This window comes from Lampetra fluviatilis, chromosome 51 (assembly GCF_964198595.1).
Source record: "Lampetra fluviatilis chromosome 51, kcLamFluv1.1, whole genome shotgun sequence".
Lineage (NCBI taxonomy): Eukaryota > Metazoa > Chordata > Hyperoartia > Petromyzontiformes > Petromyzontidae > Lampetra > Lampetra fluviatilis.
The window spans coordinates 2,797,457-2,812,595 of NC_136325.1; the positions used below are offsets into that span (position 1 = coordinate 2,797,457).

Genomic DNA, 15,139 nt, shown 5'->3' on the forward strand with positions numbered 1-15,139 from the left:
CATCTCCACTGAAATTGCCAACACATTGGCATGTTGCATAGTTTGGTTTTGCCTTGACTATTGCAACTCCGTCTTAGTCCGGACCTCCACTGGCAACCTAAAAAAACTTCAAAGACTACAAAACAACCTAGCACGCGTCGTCATTGGCCACACTCATCCCCGTCTCGACTCACTTGCCTGTCTCCGTGCCCTCAACTGGCTACCCATCTCCAGTAGGGTCATATACAAGATCGCCTGCCTCTGCCACAATGCCTTCACATCTGACTGCCCGCCGTACCTTTCTTCATTATTGACAACTTGCAGCTCAGCACACGGCAGATGCCTGCGCAGCGCGCCTCACGACCTCCTCTTGATACCAAGATCCAGGATGGTCATATCTATGTGCCGCTTCTCGGTGGCAGCCCCAACAGTCTGGAACGCTATCACCCCTCTGCACATTCGCAGCATCACCTCAATCGCCTCCTTCAAGAGAGACTTAAAAACTCACCTCTATAACCATGCTTTCGAGCGACTCTGAGCTTGGCTCCGCGTCTGAGTTGTGGCCGTTACGTCCGCAAATTTGCGCACGTTATGAATTGCATTATTATTGTATCTGGCGTTCCACAACTCCCATTGTCGCAGATTCGCGCACAGCAGAATCCGATGTCCATTACTTTATTCTGCAGCACACGAAAAAGTGCATCGGTTTCATTGACAATGCCCTCATATGCCATTCCAAGGAAGCAGGTTGATGCTTTTGACAGCCAGAGATCATATCCGGCGGCCATCATCAGAGTGTCATTGTCCCAATCATCGGGATTTTCGCTCATAATTCGGAACACAGCACGCAGATCAGATTGGTACACGCTGATCATCTGCACGTGTACAGAATTTGAGCTCCATCTTGTGGACGCTGCTCTTAGTAAATGTTGCTTCACAACATCATCCAGTAGGTGGGTGTGATGGTCGACTTATTGAAAAACGTCGCAAGTCCCTCAACTGTTTAAAAAAACTTTTACACTCAAGCATACATTTTGCTGAATGCGAGAGCACCAGGTTCAATTTGTGTGCATACACGTGGCTTCGTGTACCTTTTCTTTAATCTTGGCCTGCACCGCATTAAGATCTGATGCCATCACTGAGGCTCCGCCATAAGTCTGAGCTACCAACTTTTCAACGCAATTGTGTTTCCCAAACACTCCCAAAACATAATCAGCAATAGCCGGTGCTCGTCTGTCATCACTCACATTATTAAATCCCAAGAACGCTTCCCTCACCTCACAAGTCACCTCACTTTTATCCACATAACGCAACATTACAGAGACCTGGGCTTTGTTTGTGACATCCGTTGTCTCGTCTACTTCGGATGCAACAAATGGGGCTGCATTAATCTCCTCTTTGTTATCATTTCTAATTGCATCACCGATTGCTTCGATTAAATAGTTCTGTATTCTGTTTGATAAGCCAGAAAACACAGTGGATGTCTCCAAATGTCGAGCTAACTTTGAATCTTTCTCAGCAAAAGCATGTAATAGCTCCACATAGTTGCCACGATTAGAAGAGCTTGCACCTCTCATCGTTACCACGAAATGCTAATTCCTGTTTGGCGAGGAAGCAGGTTGCATTAATAAGGTCTTTTAAATCTTCATTTAAAGCTTTCATGACTGCAGGAATCCATATTCTTTGGCTCTTTCGGTAAAGTAACGTAGATAGAAAATTAATAGATCACGATGTTTCGATCGCAACACGAAGGTCTTTTAAAATCTCACGGTTTTCCTTTACTTTAGCATTGTGGATGCTAATATTTAATATCCGCTGTTCATTCAAAGCCAGATCTGTCCTTGAAGTTCCAAAAGTCTTAAAGCAATTTGGCTTTGAATGTGAGTTGTCAATTTTTCATGTTTGTTGAGGCTCCTTGGTAGATTTTTCAAGTAGAGCACGCCTCCTGGCTAAGGTGCTCTGCAAGCCTCCTGGCTACCATCAAAGGTTTCTACACGATGCCATCCAAATATACAAACACAGACATCATTTCAACCATGATGATGGGTACAAACTTAGTAATCATTGGAAATATGTTATTAATCATGCAAAAAAGATTTAACTACACATTTGGAGCATTCCTGGCAGCGATTTCAGCCGCACCACCCCTACATAATAATAGGCTCAGTCAACCATTCTACACAACAAAGACTCATTTCTTGGCAGCGAGTTAAGCCGCACCACCTCTACATAATAATAGGCTCAGTCAACCATTCTACACAACAAAGACTCATTTCCTGACAGCGAGTTAAGCCGCACCACCTCTACATAATAATAGGCTCAGTCAACCATTCTACACAACAAAGACTCATTTCCTGGCAGAGATTTGAGCCGCATCATCTCTACATAACAAAAAAGGCTCAGTCCCTTTTACACGCACCTTTACATCATCCGCACCTAGTTTACACAACAAAGGCCCATTCCTAACAGCATGTTTCAGCCGCACCGAACCTCACAAAAATAATATTCAGGGCCTAACTTGGCTCCGCCCACCCTCAACCAGTATATATACAAATACTGCGTTCTTGCAATTTCTCTCACTTGATACAGCTATCGTGCTGTGACGGTTCCACCTGAAGACGGAAGCTTGTGTTGCCTCCGAAACGTCGTGATTTTTATTTTATTTTTATTTTACTTTCATTAATTTTATTTTTTTACGTACGTGACTTTACCGAAAAAACTTAAGAACATGAGATATAAATTAACACATTATAGCTGCGTAATTTTTTTTTCTTCATGTTACGGTAATATGAATAATTTTGTATCACCGTATTTTCCCGCATATAACCCGCAGGGTATACCACTTTTAACAAACAAAACAAGACCCTGCGGGGTATATGGAAGTGCGGGCTATCCCAAAAGTATTTTACACGTGTGACATTTCATGACTCGTTAAATGTTTTCATGTTTACTTATATACCAGTTATGTGTTACTTATTTATTGGATATTTACTTTTGTTACTTATTTACTGTTTTAAGTTCACTCGTTTCCAGTTAGTTTGTTTTCTTTGTGCACGTTATGATTTTAATGTTAACAATTGATAGTGGAATGTATTACAAATGTAAACTTCGTATTAATATGATGGAATTAAGCTGCGGTAACGACATTAAATATATGAATGCATGCGGGATATATGGAGGTGCGGGTTATCTGAAATTTGTTTTACACAAAAGGCAATTTTTGCGGGGTATATGCGTATGCGGGGTATATGCAGGAAAATACAATAAGTGCGGCCATTTAGAGATAAGTGATTGCGTTGTGTCGGTAAGGGGTTGCGGCTGTAGCGGCCCTTGCGAGCTCCCCCAACTCTTTCCGCCCCTTTCTCGGTTCGGTGCTGAGTGTTGGGGGAGGTGTCTCATGGGCAGAACGGGAGACTCACGGGAGGGGGAGGAGCCCCGTGGAGAGTGACAGGAGGGAAGTGGCCGATGGGCGGTCAGTGGCACCGTGATGCGGCCCTGTGGCACAACTGCGTGGTCACCCAAAATGCCGTGTCTCTGGGTGATGGTCGTACCCCGCTTTCATTGTGTGCCTTCCAGGAGGGAGAGTTCACCGTTGATGAACCTCCCCGGACTCCACATTGCTGCAACCTGTGACCAATGGGCGTACGACATCTACAGCCCTGCCGATGACGGAGGTTGGGAGTCCCGAAGGCACGAATGATTTCTGGAAGACGAAATCCTTGGGAGTTCGACTTCTACAGTACCGCCGAGAACGGAGGCTATGAGTCTCACAGGCATTCACGCTGCTGCAACTAGTGACAGACGTGTTCTCACTGAATCAGAGCCCGGGAGTTTGAGGCTGCAAGCGGCTCCTACATCAGAGCTCAGGAGTCCGAGGCAGTAACCTGATCTGGCACGAGGCCCCGGAGGAGTTTCTAGAGTTGAGACCCCCAATGTGTGGTGGGGGTGACTTTTCTGGGGAGACGCGAGTGGGTTGATTGTTTTGTGAATGTTTAGTTGTGTTTCGTTTTGCTACATTTCCATTCCTAAAAGTCCGGTGTTCATTTCGGTCGGGCTGCGCTGAGCAGTGGCTGTACCCTGGCAGCTGGGTGGGCTGGACTGCTTCACGAGGGGTTGAAAAGAGGTTATTTCAGACGCTGATGGACCCAACACTATGACAGGTGGCTGGGTGGTCCGTGGGCCAACAAAGTTCAAGAAATATACTGCTCTAGACATTATCGTGAAGGCCATTCCACCAGCAATGGCGTGAGCGAGGAACTGCATGGCCCAATATTTGACTGACATCCGCTTACTGTGCTGCTTTCCTAATCCGCGCAGGAGCCAACTTGGCAGGCATTCCTTTGAACAGATGACCAAGGTGGGTAGGTTCAACTACGTGTTTCCTCTTTGCCGGTTGCACCATAAATTACTCGGCATATATTTACTGTTTCAACACTCAAGTCGACGCACACGGAAGACGCAAGCCGACCGACCCAGAGTGCTGTCTTCTCACAAGGTAAGCACTTGTATCACAGGTGAATGATTTGATTGCTTTTCAAGAGAAGCACTTTAAGACTATTAAGCAGTGACTTGCCAGAGTCTCCGATGCAATCGCACCTCGCAATCGCTTCCTTTTCCTCGACGCACCAAGCTATTTCACAGCCGACAGCCTCCTCGTTGCGTTCTTAAAGCAGCCTCCAATTTCCCGATTGTTCCTAATGTTCGGCTGTCATTAATCCCGTTTTGACACGTAACAATGTACAAAACTATCATATGACAATATCTGTCGCTTTGTTTGATTATATATGTTAGATCTCCGACAATATGTTTAAAAAACTAATGTTATGAATCCTCAATAACTGAAATTAAACCGTATGGTGTACGGGTAGTTGATACGTTCCATTATCAAACATTTACATATGCCACAATAAGTTCAATTTTAAGTGATTATTTATACAACATAGTTTAATGAAAAAAAAAAAGAACTTGGGTAAATAGACAAGTGGAGGGAATACAAATTTGGAGCACTGCAATGGAAGAAGCAGAGAGATGCTGTAGCCTGCAGCATGGTGGTTGAACACAGTGCAGATGAGTTGTAACAGTCTGTTAGACTCAGTCCTCAACACATGAGTTGGAATGAGTGATATAAACCGAAACATTTGCTAAAGTTGCTAATGCGACCATAAGCACATTGATAACCCATCACCGCATTGTTTGTTCAGCTGTGCAACTGGTAGAGAAGCCCGACGATCGTGACGATGAACCCAAGCGCAGCTCCCAATGGGTCAGGTTCCTGCTCAATGGATGACTCCTACAAGTACCCCATCTACTCGGCGGTCTACGGCATCGTCTGCATCATCGGGATGATGGGCAACGCCATCGCGCTCTACGTCTTCCTGTGTCTCACGCGGACCAAGAGTGCCAGCACCATCTACCTCATCAACCTGGCCCTCGCCGACATGTTCTTCGTGCTGACGCTGCCGCTGCGCGTCGTCTACTATGTGCGCGACGGCGACTGGCCGTTCGGGGACGCGATGTGCCGCATCAGCTCGTTCACCTTCTACGCCAACCTGTACAGCAGCATCTTCTTCCTCACCGGCCTCAGCGTGACACGCTACCTGGCCGTGGTTCACCCCGTGCGCTCGCTCAAGGCCGTCACGGCGAGGCATGCGGTCATTGCCTGCGTGTCCATTTGGGTCTTCGTGACCCTGATCACCTCACCATTCCTTCTCAGCGGCCAGAACGTCTTATCGAGCGGGAGGACCCTGTGCTTCGAGAGCTCGGGCAGCAGCCTGAAAATGATTTTTGCCATGAACTACCTCGCCCTGGTGGTCGGAGTCCTCATCCCGTTCGTGATCATCGTCGTCTGCTACGCGGCCATTGCCCGGACGCTGATGAAGACCCCGGAAGGCCAGCGCAGGGACTCGAACATGCGGAAGCGCGCGGTGCGCATGATCGTGCTGGTGCTCACGGTGTTCGTGGTCTGCTTCATCCCGTACCACGTGCAGCGCACACTGCTGCTTCACAAGCTCATCAACCGCCACAGCAGCTGCGACACGAAGCTCTACCTGCAGAAGTCGGTGGTGGCCACCGTCTGCTTCGCCGCCTTCAACAGCTGTCTCGACCCGCTCATCTACTTCTTCGTCGGCGAGAAGTTCCGCGAACGGTTCATGAGCGCCGTGCGGAGGTACGCAACGAGATTTGGACTTGCTCGGGTGTTTTTGGAGGTGGCGTGCTGCACAGCTCTCTCCCATGTGTTGTCGCGTTTCTTTTTTGTCCTTCCGAATAATACCGCGATGTTTCATTGCACGTGCCGAGAGCTGCTCCAGTAACTGAGTATCTAGTTTGAGTTGGACTGATGGAGTGGCCTCAAAAGTGGACGGGGGCTAGAATGCTGCTTTGGGCGTGACGTTGAAAGTGGCGCCGTGGGGGTCATAGCATGACATATGGTATCTCCTCTCTCCCTTGAGACCAGAACATTGGAATTTTGTTGAAATTTACCAGATGCCGTTTATTGTATAACTAGCAACCCACACGTCATTTGTCCATGACCATCAGTCTATTCCTTTGTACCCTCTTCTACCTCTCCCTCGCTCTTCTCCGTCCACTCTATTTGACCTACTTAAACTATGAACTCAAACTTTTTTTACACGCTTTTTATTAACTCACTCTGTCTGTTGTTTCCTCAAATCTTGTAACTCAATTTTAACCCATTTCCCAATGTGGTATCGACTGCAACTTGTCCACGCTCAACTGACGTTGGCTGTAAATCACGACGGCCCCTTACGTTATGCCAAGCTTCGGGGCCACTTTCTGGAGTCGTGGAGTTATCCCATTGCTAGTACGATAAATTTCATTAAAGCGTGTTTTAAAAAAAGTTTTTTTTTAATATGACTTATTTTATTTTAGCAGGTAAGGGCCACTGAGCTATATAGCTCGTTTTTCACAAGCGACCTGGCCACAAATGATAGCTCAACGAAGTGGTTTATCACGTGAAAATTTATAGCAGCCAAAATATTCTTCAACGCATATTGATTCTAGATGTGGAGGAAAAAACCAGAGAACACGGAGAAAAATCCACGCAACCACAGGGAGAGCACGCAAACTCCAAATATGTGTGTCAGGGTCGGGATCAAACTCAAAACCTCCTGCATACCAGGCGATGTAGTTAACATCTCGCCACCGCAGGGCTTCCCTCCCCCTATCTCCCTGTTTCTCTCACCTCTCACCCTTGCTCTCCTTATTCCCACCTCTCCCTTTCCTCCCACTGCTTGTCGCTTTCCCTTGCTCTCCCCTTCCCATTTCTATCTCTCTTTCCTCTCCGATTCATGCCCTTTCACTCTCTCCCCACCGCTCTCCTCTTTGTTCCAGATGTGTGTGGTGACTTCAACCACCGCACGCAAGGAATTTGGCTACGCAGGCAGGAATCCAGCCATCAAATAACGTTAAATAGGGCCCTATTTAAAAAGTTTGACATTTAAGGACCAACCCTTCCTTTCTACCCATCCCTAGGAAGTTTGGAGATCTATCTCTGAGGAATGGTCACCACGTTTTATTTGACATCATGCGGCAGATTCCTGCAAAAAATACACACACATTGGACACATTGCGGAGGTGGTGTGGCCAATACCTTGCCCAACCACCTTTATCTTCCTAGTTCTGTTAATCACTGCACCGGGTACTCATGTAAAGCTAGGTTGACATAGGAAGAGAGGATCAACACCTGTTCTGATATCACTCGCCACTGAAATTAGCCATAGCGGTGAATCGAAATAAGGATGCCGAGTTCATCTGCTTCCCACTCACGATGTCTCTCACTCAAGTCAACGTTGCTTTTGCCCCGAGTTGCAAAGTCTTCTGGGAAAGGAGCAGCACCAACGTGCCGGCCATTCGGGTGTCTCCCTCCTCTCTGCATGCTGTGCAGCGCATGGCCAGCCAGCCAAACTTTTTTTTTACATATAATAGTATCATCATGCCCTCTTCACGCCTTCCATTGCTTGTATTGCTGATGGATGGATGGATGGAGTGTCCCTCCCATGTTCGCGCGTGAAAAATATTTCCCTCCCACAGGCGCTCACGAATCTCCTCCGCCACCAGCTCCATCCGCACCAAAGAATCCCTCGCCAGAAGCACGACCAGGGATGCCACCAAGCTTCACATGCAGCCACTCGAGGGCGATCCTCTACAGAAGGAGGAGCCGCAAGAGGAGACCGACGAGTGATAGGCGTCTAAGTGAGACTCCGCACCAGACGAGTGTTTAGCGATGGATGCCCAACGCTGGCTGGGGAAACAATGGATGATAATTGTCTTTTACCATATCGATACCACGCGTGTGATGATTTTTGTACCGTGCAGCTATGATTACCGTATTTTCTCGCATATAGCCCGCATATGCATAGAACCCACAGACGCATATACCGGGCAAAAATAGCGTTTTGCGTAAAACAAATTTCAGATAGCCCTTGCACCTCCATTTACCCCGCATGCATTCATATCTTTAACGTCGTTACCGCAGCTTAATTCCATCATATTAATACGAAGTTTACATTTGTAATACATTCCACTATAAATTGTTAACATTAAAATAATAACGTGCACAAAGAAAACAAACTAACCATAAACGAGTGAACTTAAAACAGTAAATAACTAACAAAAGTAAATATCCAATAAATAAGTAACACATAACTGGTAGATAAGTAAGTACATTTTTAGCACTTATAATTTGAGCACTGCGCAGACAATAGCGGCACTACAGTAACGCCGTTGCCTCGCCCCCCCCCACCTCTCTCTCCCCCCAGCTCTCACGTCACCACCACAGAGATCACCACCACAAGTAAATATCCAATAAATAAGTAACACATAATTATAGATTTGAAGTTTTCGTGACTGCAAGGATTCATACTCTTTCGTTTTTTCGGTAAAGTCACGTAGGTAAAAAATTAAAATAAATTAAATCACGACGTTTCGGAAGCAACACAAGCCTCCGTCATCAGGTGTAACTGCTCCAGTAAAATTGCTGTACACCTGATGACGGAGGCTTGTGTTGCTTCTAAACGTCGTGATTTCTATTTTTTTACCTACGTGGCTTTACCGAAAAAGACTAAAAGTAACACAACTGGTAGATAAGTACAGTTTTTGCACTGGTAGATTGCGCACAGCGCAGACAATAGCAGCACTATGGTAACGCCGTTGCTTCGCCCCCCCCACCTCTCTCTCCCCCCATCTCTCCCGTCGCCGGTAAACAAAGTGCGCCCACTTCAAACATTGTCGTTTAATTGTACAAACAATTCGAATAATATAAAACGTGATAACAATTTTAGTGTGAGTGGTTTATTCAACAGTGCTTTAGTCAAAGGTAAGTGTTGCATAGTGGATAGTCCTACCATGAAAAAATAAAACGAGTCATGACATGTCACAAAACGTGTAAAATATGTTTGGGATAGCCCGCACCTCCATATACCCTGCAGGATCTTGTTTTGTTTGTAAAAAGTGGTATACCCCGCGGGTTATATGCGGGACAATACGGTATTATACTGCTGGATGAAGGCGCTCCCCAAGCCACTGCTAACTCTCAGCATGCTGCGATATAATGATCCACATAGCACCCGCACAAGAGCTGATTTCATCGCTCCATCTCCTTATTAAAGGATTAATGTCTTAAAGCTGAACCCCTGACTTTTTTATATTGAACTTAATAAATATGGGTGACCATTTTCTATTGCTGTACAAATGTATTCTATTGTACATTTCTTGCGTCCATGTGGACAGTCTTGTCAATCCACATCTGGATGATTTCCTCTGTACGTCGTTCGGGTCGTGCGGATCGTTTTACCATACTTCCCCACGCTGATCAGTGCAGGTTGGTGACAGTGGTGATCATAGACGTGGGAGTGTGGATTGGTAAATTGTGTGTACCCATGACCAATTCTGATATCACTCACCACGAATGTTCGTCGTGGCATATTTGATCAATTCGCTGCTTTTAGATTTGGTTTTATCCCTGCCCATCTCTGCTCATGCATCATTCCATCAATTTTCCTAACATAAAGGGCATTTCACCAACATCTTCATCTGATACATTCTTAGTGTACGTTACTGAAACTATAAATTCCCCTTACCAAGACAACTCGTGTGGACTCCATGGCATGGATTGTACAGTGTATGTATTTTGCAAAAATAAAAACTTAGCTTTTTAATCATTTGCATTACTGCGCGCTTTTCTACGTTTCAAATACGATTTCTGTGAGGAGAAAATTTAAATTTTACTTTAAACATTTGTTGTACTGCTTTTGTGTATCTAAAACAAAAAATCTATATTTTTACGTGCCAATATGACCCCCAATAGAATAGGCATCGGTGTACATTTAAATATGTAATCCAATAAACATTATGAATCTAGAATAAAGATGTACATTTAAATAAAAGCTGATCAAAATACAGTTGACTCAATGGCCTTTCATTGGTAATTGTAATCTATGTACCTATACTGTATCTATATAAACACAGTGGACCAGCTAACCAGTGTAGTACGGGCGTGTCTCGCTTAACGAGTGAGATAGGTTCCATGAAAATTGCTCGGTAAGCGAACCACCAGTGAGTGGTCCACCACTGTCCTCCAGGTGGTCCGCGGGCAGTGAAATAAGTGCAGGCTGTTCCGTAATTAATGATAAGCCTTTTGTTTCGGACGTTAATTTATGTTTTACTTGCATTTTATTACAAAAAAAGTTCGGTAAACTACCCTGATTAAACTACCCTAACCCTGAGATATAAATGACCCTCCAGCAAAAAAAGCACACTATAGTTGTGTAAAAAATGTGCTTTTTATGTTCCGATAAAATGAATAATTTTGTATTAAGTGCTGCCATTTCGAGATAAGTGATTGCGTTGTGTCGGTAAGGGGTTTCGGGTGTAGCAGCCCTTGCGAGCTCCCCCACCTCGTTCCGCCCCTCTCTCGGTTTGGTGTTGAGTGTTGGGGGAGGTGTCTCATGGGCAGGACGGGGAGAATCACAGGAGAGGGAGGAGCCCCCGGGAAGAGTGACAGTAGGGGAGGGGCCGGGAGAGAGGAGGGAGAGATCAAGAGACGGTGAATAACGGGATCGAAGTAGTTATTGCCTATAGTAGTTGCTTCTTTGTCACAATCAGAGCAGCGATATTGTGTTACCCGGCGGGAGCTGCTGGAAATGGTCTGCTTCATGCAGCAGGACAGGCCCTACCTTTACGGCAGGGACTTTATGGTCCGCACTGACCTCAAGGCCTGGTTCCTGTACCCTTCCTCAAGCCATCTCGCCATCCGGGGAAACAGATGCTTTCAATTGCCCCTAAGTGTGTTTAACTAGTTTTTCAACTTCCTGCAATAATTAATCTGTAAGGAGGAGAGATTCCTTTTGTCCGGCTGCGTTCTCTTCTTCCCTGCCGGTTGGAGGTGTGACATTTTCTTGTCGCTCACAAAGAGGGGCGCCGTCTCTTGAAGTGTGACCTCCCGTTACCATATTTTCCATTCATTCTTATGGGTTGTAAGTTAAGAGAAAAAGAAACATTATTTCCCACCCCTTATCTTAGTGTAGAGGTGTTATTCCGCACTCCCCATGTTGTCAGCGGTTCTTTCGGTAAAGTCGCGTAGATAGAATAATAATAAAAAAAAAGGTGAATAATATTAATATTAAAATAATATACGAGAAATAATAACCCACTAAATGTAGATTGTAGCCTGGTTCTTAATCTGAGTGCAGTCTATAATGTCGACTTATTCTCATAGCCAAGCTTCGAACTTTTACTGTTGTACTAAAATAAACCAAAAAAAAGTTGTCTGTTCGGTTCTCACCGCCCGGGAAGAATCGTGGCGCTTGCAGCTTGTACGTGTTTTGTGGCAGCCTTTGAAGCCCGATAGAGATTTCCCCCGACACTAATTAGCAACCCCCCCCCTCCCCCCCTTTTGCACCGGGTTTTTTTAAATTTCCTTTTATGGCTACTTCCTTGCCTGGTGTGGCTTGTGATAGGCAGCTGCTGTTTGAGGGGAGGGGGTTCCCATCACCCCCATTTGTGCGCCAAGCGACACCCCGATCGATTATTACAACTAAATAAAAATCGGCAGAATTTATCTTAATATAAATTTTGGAAAAGGGGGGATATACACAACAGTTCCTGCACGGTTACGTCTTGGACAAGGGTGCCCCAGAGCAGCTCAGTGGCCAAGGTCCTAATAAAGTTAGGACATCCACATACCATCCTCAGACAGAAGGAATGGTAAAATGACGCTGTCTTCCCGACAGACCTGTTCTTCACCTGATGACGGCTGCTTGCGTTGTGGCCAAAACGTCGTGAGAATTATTTTATTATGTTTTATTATTATTTTATCATTTCCCTTCTACGTGACATTACCGAAAGAACCAAGAAGAGAAAATGGTAAAATGGTTGAACAGAACGATATCATCCATGCTATGTCAAGTGGTAAATGAGGCACAAACGAAACGGTTTGGAACCTGCATGTCCCATGGGTTTTGGCGGCATATAGGATGACTCCACACGCCTCTACGGGGTTCTCCTCGTTTATTATGATGTACGAGCAGGAGCAGGAGTCCCCCATAGAGGCTCAACTGGGTAAAGCCTCCAATACCGTGCCGCTGCAGGTTACGCTCAAGCGGGTGACGGAAGCACATGCGGCGGCGAAGGAAAATACCACCAGGCCACAAGCCTGCTCATGAGAGAAACATAGGGCATCGCGATAAGGCATGGCTGCAATGCCTCCAGGTGCCATTGCGTACCTCGCCTAAACTCCGTTGTGATTGCCGGTCGAGATTGTAGAGGTGAATTGGCCACAGTGCGTACGAGTACAGGTGGGGCGTCACCGTTGGTTCATTCACCCATCGCGCCTCAAACCATACGTCCATCCTCGCCCAAACATCTCATCTCCATGTCCTGTACGGCCGGGGTCTGGAGTGTCCGACGTGGTAGGGCAGCCGCCCAAAGTAACTGTGCGACCCGAAAAATGCATTGTGCCGCCCAAAGACTGCCACCCTCTGAGTCTGCTACGTGCGATGGACTTGGGTCAAGGACCCGGTCGAGAAGTGTACAACTGCGTTGAAGGCTCTCCAAACCACGAAGTTGTGTTGTTGTTGTTCAATTGCTGTAGTCGCGCAGCGGATTTTTTTTGGATGCACGTGTGTTTTGTCATTCTGCCCTAATTGTATATATTTGTGCAGTTCTTAGTATTAGCCGTGACAGCTACATTTGTAAAGGGGGGGAGTGATGTAATGACAGTGGAGTCAACCTACGGTGTGAGTGTACTAGTGGCCATGGGAGGTAATGACAGGGGAGTCAGCTTTCAGTGCGAATGGACCGGTGGCCGGGGTCTGGAGTGTCCGACGTGGTAGGGCAGCCGCCCAAAGTAACTGTGCGACCCGAAAAATGCATTGTGCCGCCCAAAGACTGCCACCCTCTGAGTCTGCTACGTGCGATGGACTTGGGTCAAGGACCCGGTCGAGAAGTGTACAACTGCGTTGAAGGCTCTCCAAACCACGAAGTTGTGTTGTTGTTGTTCAATTGCTGTAGTCGCGCAGCGGATTTTTTTTGGATGCACGTGTGTTTTGTCATTCTGCCCTAATTGTATATATTTGTGCAGTTCTTAGTATTAGCCGTGACAGCTACATTTGTAAAGGGGGGGAGTGATGTAATGACAGTGGAGTCAACCTACGGTGTGAGTGTACTAGTGGCCATGGGAGGTAATGACAGGGGAGTCAGCTTTCAGTGCGAATGGACCGGTGGCCACCAGAATTATCGAGAATAGGGGCATGGCCAGGTGAATTAAGAGGACAGTAGTAGAACGAGTGGTCTAGGGCCAGCGAGAAGGTTCGAGAATAGGGCTGTGGCCACGGGACAGGGGCGTGGCTATGCACCGTATATAAGGGGAAGAGGCGGGAGACTCGGGGCTGCTGAAGTGGGGTCTCCGCCTGTCAGAGTGTGAGCACATGCTCCCTAATAAAGACAACATCTCAAGAACAAGTGCGTCCAAGTCGTCTTTATGCTTAGGTGGAATAAAGTTTCCAGATATTTTGGACACAAAAACAAGGACCCAGGAGCAGGCTTAAAACATCTTCATTGAGTAATGCAGGTGTGCACGTGAGCCATGATTTGGGGCCATAGCCATTGAATGCATTTCATTACATGCAACTTCAGGGCAGAGAGTTACTTTGCACGAGTGATATTTCAGGTAATTTGGTTAACTATTTTAGGGTGTTTTTCAAATTTCAACAGGTCTTAGATACATGATTTCTGAGGATGTTAATGGTAAATGTACATTACTGGATAATTTTGTGTGATCCTATTTCATATTTCAGTTGTCAGGCAGAAGAAAATATATTTATAGATCGTTTCAGAGTCCTTCAAGCAGAGAGAGAGTCCTAGGGCTGAGTATTCAGGTAGATTGTGACACAGGAAGTGTATGAACGGGTTTCAGTCATACAGGCAGAGTGTTTGATCCAGTAAGTGCATGGCCAGGTTTTCCGTGTCTGGGTGGTGGTCGTGTCCCGCCTCCATCTTGCGCCTTCCAGGAGGAGGAGTTCACTGTTGATGAACCTCCCAGGCCTCCAAATTTCTGCAACCTGTGTTGGACGTACGACATCTACAGCCCTGCCGATGACGGAGATTGGGAGTCCCCAAGGCACAAATTATTTCTGGAAGACAAAATCCTTGGGCGTTCGACGTCTACAGTACCGCCGAGTACGGAGGCTATGAGTATGATTGTTTAGTTGCGTTTCGTTTTGCTACATTTTTATTCCTAAGAGTCTGGTGGTTCTTCATGTCGGTCGGGCTGCCCTGAGCAGTGGCTGTACGCTGGCAGCTCAGGTGGGCTGGACTACTTCACGAGGGGTTGACAAGAGGTTCCGTCAGATGCTGATGGACCCAACACTATGACAGGGGGCTGGGTGGTCCGTGGGCCAAACAAAGTTCAAGAAATATACTGCTCTAGACATCCTCGTGAAGGCCATTCCACCAGCAATGGCGTGAGCGAGGAATTGCATGGCCCAATCTTTGACTTACATCCACGCACTGCGCCGATTTCCATGCAGGAGCCAACTTGGCAGGCATTCCTTTAAACAGATGCGTTTCCTCTTCGCCGGTTGCACCATAAATCACTCAACATATATTTACCGTTTCGACACTCAAGTCGATGCACACTGAAGAT

The 15,139-nt window shown here is 46.3% G+C and overlaps 1 protein-coding gene across 2 annotated transcripts; it reads left to right on the top strand.

Moving 5' to 3' along the window:
* Window positions 1–4,430: 4,430 nt before the first annotated feature.
* Window positions 4,431–8,179, top strand: LOC144948771 (cysteinyl leukotriene receptor 1-like). Of its 2 annotated transcripts, XM_078878419.1 has the most exons (3): window positions 4,431–4,474; window positions 5,181–6,145; window positions 8,029–8,179. In XM_078878419.1, exons 2-3 carry the CDS (start codon window positions 5,217–5,219, stop codon window positions 8,177–8,179), a joined length of 1,080 nt encoding a protein of 359 aa, XP_078734545.1. In that variant the 5' UTR covers window positions 4,431–4,474; window positions 5,181–5,216. The 2 variants fall into 2 exon arrangements, with proteins under 2 accessions (XP_078734545.1, XP_078734544.1); XM_078878418.1 differs by lacking the exon at window positions 4,431–4,474 and having other exon boundaries at window positions 5,134–6,145.
* The last annotated feature ends 6,960 nt before the right edge of the window (window positions 8,180–15,139 follow it).